Consider the following 10,664-nt stretch of genomic DNA (forward strand, 5'->3'; position numbering starts at 1 on the left):
GTGGTACAGGGTACAACCCAGAATTTGTCAATGTGTTCTTTGTGGGTAAGGATTGAGCATGACTATTTTTTTTTGTTTTGTTTTCTTTTATTCTTGGACTTCATACACTTTGTGAGTCATTTCTGGGGCAGTGCGAGCCTCTGGGGTTAGCTTCCCACTATCAGTGACTGCATATTATGTCTGTTCTTTTGTGACTGGGTTATCTCACTCAGGATGATATTCTCTAGATGCAGCCATTTTCTGAAGAATTTGGTTAAGTCATTGTTTCTGATAGCTGAGTAGTACTCCATTGTGTAAATGTACCACAATTTCTGTATCCATTCATCTACTGAAGGACGTCTGGGTTCTTTCCAGCTTCTGGCTATTATAAATAGAGCTGCAATGAATATTGTGATGCATGTAACTTTGTTGTGTGTTGGAGTATCTCTGGAGTAAATGCCCAGAAGTGGAATAGCTGGATCTTCAGGTAGTACTATGTCCATTTTTCGGAGGAATCACCAAACAGATTTCCAGAGTGGTTGTATCAGTTTACAACCCCACTAACAGTGGAGAAGTGTTCCTCTTTCTCCACATCCTCACCAGCATCTGCTGTTATCTGAGTTTTGGTTCTTGGCCAATCTGACTGGTGTGAGGTGGAATCTCAGGGTTGTTTTGATTTTCATTTCCCCGATGACTAGGGATGTTGAGCACTTTCTTAGATGTTTCTCAGCCATTCAATATTCCTCAACTGAGAAATTTTTGTTTAAGTCTGTACCCCATTTTTAATAGGGTTGTTTGATTCTCTGGTATCTCCCTTTTTGAGTTCTTTGTATACCTTGGATAATTAGGCGTCTATCTGATGTGGGGTTGGTAAATATCTTTTCCTACTCCGTTGGCTGCCGTTTTGTTTTCATGATAGTGTCTTTAGCCTTACAGAAACTTTACAATCTCATTAAGTCCCATTTGTCAATCTTTGACCTTAGAGCTCCAGCTATTGGTGTTCTGTTTAGGAATTTTTCTTCTGTGCCTATGTGTTCTAAGGTTTTCCATATTTTCTCTTCTAATAGTTTCAGTGTACCTGGTTTAATGTGGAGGTCTTTGATGGGGATTGCATTGAATCTGTAGATTGCTTTTGGTAAGATGGCCATTTAAAAAATGTTGATCCTTCCAATCCATGAGCATGGGAGATCTTTCCATTTTCTGACATCTTCCTCGATTTCCTTCTTTAGAAGTTTGAAGTTCTTGTCATACAAGTCTTTCACTTGCTTAGTTAGAGTCACACCAAAATATTTCACAGTTTTTGTGACTATTGTGAAGGGTGTCTTTTCCCTAATTTCTTTCTCCATATGTTTTTCCTTTGAATATAGGAAGGCTACTGATTTGTGTGAGTTAATTTTATATCCAGCCACTTTGCTGAACTCGTTTATCAGCTGTAGGAGTTCTCTGGTGGAATTTGTGGGGTCGCTTAAGTACACTATCATGTCATCTGCAAATAGTGATGTTTTTACTTCTTCCTTTCCAATTTGTATCCCTTTGACTTTCTTTTGCTGTCTAATTGCTCCGGCCAGGACTTCCATGTTGTTGAATAGGTAGGGGGAGAGTGGGCAGCCTTGTCAAGTCCCTGATTTTAGTGGTATTTCTTCAAGTTTTCCACCATTAAGTTTGATGTTGGCTGTTGGTTTGCTGTATATTGCTTTTATTATGTTTAGGTATGGTCCTTGGATTCCTGGTCTTTCCAAGACTTTTAACATGAAGGGGTGTTGAATTTTGTCAAATGCTTTCTCAGCATCTAGTGAGATGACCATGTGTTTTTTTTTCTTTGAGTTTGTTTATATGGGTAGATTACATTGAAGGATTTCCCTATGTTAAACCATCCCTGCATGCCAGGGATGAAGCCTACTTGATCATGGTGAATGATCGTTTTGATGTGTTCTTGGATTCGGTTTGCAAGGATTTTGTTGAGTATTTTTGCATCAATGTTCATAAGTGAGATTGGTCTGAAGTTCTCTTTACTTGTAGGGTTTCTGTGTAGTTTAAAAATGAGGGTTATTGTAGCCTCAAAAAATGAGTTAGGTAGTGTTCCATCTGATTCTATTTTGTGGAATAGTTTGGAGAGTATTGGTATTAGGTCGTCAATAAATGTCTGATAAAATTCTGCACTGAACCCATCTGGACCTGGGCTTATTTTGGTTGGGATGCTTTTGATGACTGCCTCTATTTCTTTAGATGTTATGGGATTATTTAAATGGTTTACCTGGTCCTGATTTAACTTTAGTACCTTGTATCTGTCTAGGAATTCATCCATTTCTTCCAGATTTTCCAGCTTTGTTGAGTATAGGCTTTTGTAGTATGATCTGATGATTTCTTGAATTTCCTCAGTTTCAGTAGTTATTTCTCCACTTTCCTTTCTTATTTTATTAATTTGTATACTCTCTCTTTGCCCTCTAGTTAGTCTGGCTAAGGGTTTATCAATCTTGTTAATTTTCTCAAAGAACCAGCTCTTGGTTTTGTTGATTCTTTCAATGGTTCTTTTTGTTTCTATTTGGTTGATTTCTGCCCTAATTTTGATTATTTCTTGCCGTCTACTCTTCTTGGGTGTATCTGCTTCCTTATGTTCTAGAGCTTTCAACTGTGCTGTCAAGTTGCTGATGTATGCTCTCTCCATTTTCTTTTTGCAAGCACTCAGAGCTACGAGTTTTCCTCTCAGTACTGCTTTCATTGCATCCCATAGGTTTGGGTATGTTGTGTTTTCGTTTTCGTTGAATTCTAGAAAATCCTTAATTTCTTTCTTTATTTCTTCTTTGACCCTGCTATCATTTAACAGAGCATTGTTTAGTTTCCATGTGTATATGGACTTTTTGTTGTCTTTGTTGTTGTTAAAGAACAGCCTTAGACCATGGTGGTCTGAGAGGATGCATGGGAGTATTTCAATCTTCTTATATCTATTGAGGCTCGTTTTGTGGCCAGTTATGTGGTGAATTTTTGAGAAGGTGCCATGAGATGCTGAGAAGAAGGTGTATTCTTTTTTTTTTTTTTTTTTTTTTTTAGGATGCTACGTTCTGTAGATATCTATTAATTCTAGTTGGTTTATACCCTCTGCTAGTTTTACAGTATCCTTGTTCAGATTTTGTTTCCCTGATCTGGTGAGAGTGCGGTTTTGAGGTCTCCCACTATTATTGTGTGGGGCGCTATGTATTTTTTGAGCTTTAGTAGGGTTTCTTTTATGAATATCGGTGCTTTTGTATTTGGAGCATATATGTTAAGGATTGAGAGTTCCTCCTGACAAATTTCCCCTGTAATGAGGAAAAAGTGTCCTTCCTTATCTTTTTTGATAACTTTTGGTTGAAAATCTACTTTATTAGATATTAGAATGTCCACTCCAGCTTGCTCTTGGGGCCATTTCCTTGGAAGTCTTGCTCTTCAACTGTGTTAGTATATCTAGGGCTTGCTGTAATAAGAGAGTTGGGTTTTAATGGTACTATATTGTATTGGTTTCTACTGACTGTGTTCTTGCACTTACCTTTCACCTTCTGATTGTCTCTGGTATTGACTGGCCTGGGTATCCTGGGTTGGGGCCACCCTCCTGTGAGTCAGTTAGAGTTGTGTGTCTCAGGTTTGAGCAGCCCTCCTGGAAGTCAGGCAGAACTGTGTGTGTCAGGTTAGAGCCAGCCTCCTGGGAGACAGGCAGAGCTGTGGGATGGGGTGCACTTAGCTGATCCAAAACTGTTTCAGGTGTAGGTGAGGATGGAAGGAAGATGGGGCTCCAACAGGGCAGTGCAGAACTCAGGGCTGCTAGGTTCTCTGGGGTCACAGCAGGTGTGGAGGTTTGGGGTGGCCTATGTGTTTCACTTGTAGAGTCAGCCTCATAGGAGACAGGCAGAGCTGTGGGGTGGGTGCAGTGTGCTGATCCACCACTGCATGTGTAGGTACAGACAGGAGGGAAGATGGAGCTCCAACCATGTTCTGGTTCTTATGGATTTTAGATTTGCTTCCTGGTGAACATTTTCTTAGGTTTCTAAATTCTCATCTCTTTTGACATGTGGTAAGTATTCTAGTGAATTGGTTTGCTCCAAGGTAATGTACACTGAGCCGTAAACTGTATTTGTTTACCAGAAACAAATCTATTGCTTTTTGTTAATTAATTAATCATTTATTGATTTTGCTATTTTAGGATTGTTTGTTTGTTTGTTTTATATAGGGTCTCACTATGAAGCCTTAGCTGCCTTGGAACTTGAAACATAGATTATGCTGGTCTTGACAATCTCCAGTATTACAAATTGGTGATCATCTTTGTGACTGAATATCTGTATTCAAACCTCATTGTCTATCTGAACCAACCATCAGAAATAGAACTGTTAGAATTCATTGTCAAGCCACAGCAAATATTCCTAGAAGGAGCTTCTTGTAACTTGCTCAGGTCACATTCCCAATAGCAATTTCTAGAACAAAGGCTCATTTTCTCAAACACTTATTACACTTATTACTTCCTGTTACTAGTCACCTAACTGACAGTGTCTCCAGCTAGAGGAGAGCATGTCTTTATTTTGTCTTATATTTCTTTGCAGTTGTCCACTGTTCACTGTCATCATGATATTGTTCAACAAAGTTTCCCGTCGCCAGGTAGGAGGTTTCGCTTTGTCCACCATAGCATGGATTCTTTGCATCACCTCCATGGGCCTCCCACAGTGGCGAGTGTGGTACTCGAAGGAACCTGTGATCTCTTACCCTACTGTGGCCTTTGTGGGAGTGTGGAAAACCTGCATCTACCACCATGATAACTTCAGCAATATTAAAATGTGTTACCATTATGGGTACCATGACACCTTCATTCCTTTGGATATTCGTGTTTCTCAGCACCTGATGTTGATCACCAGCGTTTTCTGGCTAGTTGGAAAAGTGGCCACTGTTGTTGCTCTAAGAAATGTGTACATGGGAAGACAAGAGCAGACTGTCACCTACAATGCCTTTGGCCTTTCAGCGATTCTGAACATCATTGCCAGTAGCTTTGTCTTCCTTGCTGTATTATGCAATTATTTCTCCATCATAAACAAGGAGAGGATTGCTTTTCCACCATCTTACCATATGCCCCTTTACCCACATATTCAACAAGTTGGCGCTGCCATGGTAGTGGCATTTCTAGCAGCCATCCTGTTTTTGTGCAGTGGTGTGATTTTCATTTCTTACACTTTTCCCTTAAACACACAAGTTTTTCCTGATATCTGAAATGAATGTACTTCACCTTGAAAAATCAAAAGCTCCATGTTGTTGCAGCAAGGATTTTTGAGCTGTCTATCTAAAATTTTCAAGGACTCAACAATGCCCAAATGGCCTGTGACAGAAAATGGCCAAATGCCTCTTTATCAGCTTTTCTGTTTCAGTTGTTTTATTACTTCATTGGTGGGATTATGGACTTTCATTAAAATAAATTTACCCACTTGTCAAGCGAACTTATGAAATTTCAGTTTTAATTGATGTCAGTGAAGGAAAATAATTAATAAACCTAGTATATATGAAAATGAATGTCAGAGCACATTAATCTTTCATATCACCCTCTGATTTCAAGTCTAAACCAAAAGCTGACATATTTACCATGTCATAATAGCATCTCTGCCATATAAAGTTTCCCAAATGTATTCAAGTTGACACGTCAGTGTAAGAAACTTCCCTTGTATATTATGAAACTCAATAGTCTGAAGATGTGTCAATATCTTCATTTCCCACCTCTGTGTCACCTAAGAGCCCTTGAGACTATCATACAAAACCATTTGACTCATGCTACCAGGCCACTAGGTACTATTAACTCAAAACCAAGAATATCATATGATAACATATGAAAGCTATAATGTATAATTTTCCCACTTTGTTTTAATTCAGCTACCTAATCTTCACACAAGTGCATTGAAAGATGGCTTGGATCATGACTTCGTTTTGTTCCTTAACCATAAAGCTTACTTTATGAGTAACTATGAAAACTTTATATATGATGAACAAATATCCTTTCACTCATTCATTTCTTGTCCTACATTGTTGCCCCATTTCTCTCCTAGATAGGGATAACATGGCTAAAGTTCAGGTCCATTTAATTATCACAGATAATCCAATGATTCTTATGAAATTCTTGTCCTTCAGTGCTATATTCTGTAATGGTCTAGAGTTGACAGGGGCCTCAGACAGCATCACCCCATAGTCTATGTTCAGATCCATACACCATCCAAAATAAATTCCTTCCTAAATTCTAGAATTCTTTCATTCCTGAGCACTCACTAACAGCCATATCTGTCACAATTACTCTTAAGGACCCTAATCCATTTCCCGGAAGTCCCCAGTGCTCTTAAACACCCAAAGAATTAAAAGGATTACTGATGATAAAACCTCATGGGGGTGGCGTTGGCTATCATGGTTGGGGCTGGGCAGCTCCGAAGAGCCCACTGAACTTGAGTTGGACTTCTGTGTCTCTGTTTGCTATTGTGTCTCCTCCTCAGTGGACTTAAAGGGTGACCTCTAAGAAGAAAGTGCTGCTGAAGAGCATCATCCTTGGAAACTGTGGTGTTGAAAAGACAGAGCTCACGAACTAGCGTGTGGATCAGTTCAGCAGCCAGTACAAAACCACAATAGGAGCAGACTTTCTGACCAAGGAGGTGATGGTGGATTAAAGATTTGTTACCATGCAGATCTGGGACACAGCTGGTCAAGAACTGTTCCAGTTTCATGGTGTGGCCTTCTACAAGTTTCAGATTGCTGTATTCTGATATTGGATGTGACTGCCTCCAACACATTCAAAACCCCTGACAGCTAGAAAGACAAGTTTCTTATTCAGGCCAACCCCTAAGATTCCAAGAACTTCCCTTTTGTTGTGTTGAGAAACAAGATTGGCCTCAAAGACAAGATAAGTCACCACAAAGAGGGCACAGACTTGGTGCTAAAGAAAAAACAACATTCACTACTTCAAGACCAGAGCCCAAGAGTCCATCAGTGTGGAGCAGACCTTTCAGACAATCGCTCAGAATGCCTTTAAGCAGGAAACAGAAGTGGAACTGTACAGTGAATTTCCTGAGCCCATCAAGTTTAACAAAATGACCCAGCCAAGGCCTCTGAGGAGAACTGTGAAGTTGTTGAAGGGCTGGTGAACACAGAGCAGAGTCTTTTCCAGACCAAGAACACACATCTAGGCCTTCAGTGTGTGTCCCTCCTCCTCTAAACAGAACATGATCTTTAACATTCAGCTGCCAAGCACACACACACACACACACACACACACACACACAGAGAGAGAGAGAGAGAGAGAGAGAGTCCAACTTGTTTCTGTTAGGGCTCTTGAGGCAGCTCCATACCATGAGTCCTCTGTTCCTCTGTCCGGCATATGGTGGAGACCCTGGGCACTCTGGGTATAGTGGGCATAGAAAGATTACTCTTTTGTCCACTGGTGAGTGAGAGAACTGTTCACAGTTCATATGTATCTAATCTGATTTTTAAAACAGTCTTGTGGGTTTTTTTTTAAACCCCTAGCCATCCTTACAGATTCTGTGGAAAGGCTGGTGCCCATACTCCATTCTGAACAGTCTGTTTTCTACGTATCTGCTAATGCTTGGTACTTTTAACTAATCAGAACTTTTTAAAAACAGCATCCATTTATTATGTAATGCTTCTTATAGCATTCTTAGAAAAGAAATGTGTAAATTAGTGTAAGAAATTCCTGGATTATGTGTTTAAGTCCTCTAATGAAGGCATGAAAGGTGTAGGGTTAAACCCTGTCTGGATTACATAGTGTTAGAGACTCAAATTTGGAAGTCCAACTAGTGGCACTATAGATACAAAAAACTATGCACCACTTTTATCAAAAACTTCAGAGCCAAAAAAGCTTTGCATCTCTCCAGAGGGAAAACTGAACTAGTCAGTTCCCTTCTGCGTCTAAATTTTCCAAAAGGTTAATTTATATAATGGTATATACAGTGGATAAATTGCTGTTACTTCAGAAATTAAAATTCTCATTTTCCTTTTCCTCACTGCAGCAGTCAGGCCCATGCCTAGAGCTGCGCTGGATGTACACATCTGCCTAGGCATGACACTGCTCAAACTGAGCTGAGTCCACTTACATCAATTAGCAACTAAGAAAATGCATGGCAGACATTTCCCATAGGCAACGTCAATGAAAGCAATTCCTTGGCTTCCCTAAGGAACTTGATTCACTTCCCCAGCTCTGTCCTCTGCAGCACACAGTTTGTCTTACAGGCTCCATCTGGTTCCGCTACACTGCTTCTGCTGTTCTTAGTGGTCATTTTATTTTAATAATATCTCCAAAATGCTGTGGTCTTCTGGTGCAACTGGGTTACACTTTTACTAGTAGGCTCTCTTCATGGTGCCAGGCCTCCACTTCTTTGCATGACCCCTTTAGTCCTGAGCCTTCAACTGCCACTGAGGTTGTACCTTCCCCAATAGCCTCTCCTTGCCTTTCATAGTACCTAGCCTGAGATGCTCTCCATGACCATCCATATAGCCACAGAATAATGGCATAAAATCATCACATTCTGTAGAAACCAGAACCAATTTTAATTAGTCTAAGATGGTATGGCATTCTCCATTTGGCCACAAGATGGCAGCAGGAACTCAACAAACGCGACAGTAATGGGTATCCAATGTTGATACAGCATTCTTGCAATTCTCCCTGTGATTGAATCAGAAAGTCAGCACATACTATACAAGCAAAACATTTCAATGCTTCATTTGCATAATGCATTCTTCCATCAGTACACAAGGAGACAGAATCAACACACCAAGTACAAAAGAAGCAACAAATTATTTTAAATATTTATACCCACCAGGTAGAAAACAACTATATCAAGTCCAGTGTGGTGGTGGGTCATGCCTTTAATCCCAGCATTCTGGAAACAGACGTAGGCAGAGCTCTGTGAGTTCGAGGCTAGCCTAGTCTACAAAGCAAGTTCCAGGACATTTAGGGGTAAATAGAAAAAACCCTGTCTCATAAAACCAAGAGGGAGAGGGGACAGGGAGGGAAGGGAGGAAGAGAGAGAACAGAATGAAAAAAAGAAAGAAAAGAAAAACAACTATGTCTAACAGGTTTCCACCTAAACCCTGAACAACTGCTTCTTAGCAGTCTGTGGAAATTTCTCCAAATTAAGCCATGAATTAGGACACAAAACAAGTCTCAACAAATTTATGGAAATGAAAATAATGTCCTGCGTTCTACCAGGAGACAGTGGAATACAACTGGCGATCAGCAGGAATAGAGACGCTTAAACTCACGGAAACCAGAACAACACACTAGAAAGTGGAAACTGGGCCAAGAGAGAAATCAAGAAAGAAACTTTAAAACTCCTAGAAGTTAATAAGAATGAAAATGAAAATACAAACTACTTAAATCTACAGGCACAATAAAAGCAGTCATAAGAGTACATATGTTCTGTAAGAAAATCTGAGAAATATTAGTGCTAAAATTTATTAAATAAAAAAAGGTACAAAGAATCAATGACACAGATGTGGTTCTTTGAAAATTAACAAGACAAATTTTCATAAAACTAACCAAAAGAGAAGATCTGTAAACATTATACAGAAAGGGAGTCACTGCAAGAACTACTCAGGAAATACAGAGACTCATAAAGACATGTTTTTAAAGTATACATTCCAGTCAGGAGTGGGGCCATGAACCATTAACTCGCATTATGGAGACAGGAAGAGGCAGAGGGCAGAGGCTGAGGCAGAGGCAAAGGCCAGAGAGAGAGGCCAGAAGCCAGAGGTCAGAGGTCAGATGGCAAAAGCAAGAGTCCAGAGGAAGAATCCAGAGGCAGAGGCAGAGACCAGAGGCAGAGACAAGAGGCCAGAGGTCAGACAGGAGAATCAGAGGCCAAAGGCCAAAAGGCAGAGGCGGAGGCATAGATCAGAGGCCAGAGAAAGAGGCAAGAGGTCACAGGAAGAGAGGCAGAGGCAGAGACCACAAGGCAGAGGCAGAGTCCAGAGCCAGAAGAAGAGGCCAGAATTCAAAGGGAGAGGACAGAGGCAGAGGCCAGAGGAAGAGGCAGAGGGCAGAGTTCAGAGGCAGAAGCCAGAGGCAGAAGCAGAGGCCAGAGGCCAGAAACCAGATACAAAGGAAGAGACCAGAGGCCAGAAGCCAGGGACCAGAGTCAAGAGGCCAGAGGCCAGAGGCCAGAGTCAGAGGCCAGAGGGTAGAGGAAGAGGACAGAGGCCAGAGGCAGAGGAGAGAGTTTAGAGGCAGAAGCCAGAGGCAGAGACCAGAGGTTAGAGGCAGAGGCCAGAAGCCAGAGGCAGAAGGCAGAGTTCAGAGGCAGAAGCAGAGGCCAGATGCCAGAAACCAGAGGCAAAGGAAGAGTCCAGAAACAGAGGCAGAGGCCAGAGGCAGAAGCCAGAGGCAAGAGGCCAGAAGCAAAAGTCAGAGGCAGAGGCCGAGGCCAGAGGCAAAATCCAGAGGCAGATGCAGATTCAGAGGCAGAGGAAGAGGCCAGAAGCCAGGGACCAGAGTCAAGAGGCCAGAGGCAGATGCCAGAGGCAGAGGGCAGAGCGTAGATGAAGAGGGCAGAGGCCAGAGGTCTGAAGCCAGAAGCAGAGGCCTGAGGCAGAGGCCAGATGCAGAATCCAGAGGCAGAGGCCAGAAGGCAGAGGCCAGAGGCCAGAGACTAGAGGGCAGAGACCAGAGTCAGGAGTCAGGAGGACAG

The 10,664-nt window shown here is 41.4% G+C and overlaps 1 protein-coding gene across 1 annotated transcript; it reads left to right on the plus strand.

Moving 5' to 3' along the window:
• Window positions 1-4,566: 4,566 nt before the first annotated feature.
• Window positions 4,567-5,202, plus strand: CLDN34 (claudin 34; the record flags this gene model as incomplete). Its single annotated transcript, XM_080909589.1, has 1 exon — window positions 4,567-5,202. One exon carries the CDS (start codon window positions 4,567-4,569, stop codon window positions 5,200-5,202), a length of 636 nt encoding a protein of 211 aa, XP_080765715.1.
• Between the last annotated feature and the right edge of the window lie 5,462 nt (window positions 5,203-10,664).

The sequence above is a fragment of the Micromys minutus genome, assembly GCF_963924665.1.
Source record: "Micromys minutus genome assembly, chromosome: X".
Lineage (NCBI taxonomy): Eukaryota > Metazoa > Chordata > Mammalia > Rodentia > Muridae > Micromys > Micromys minutus.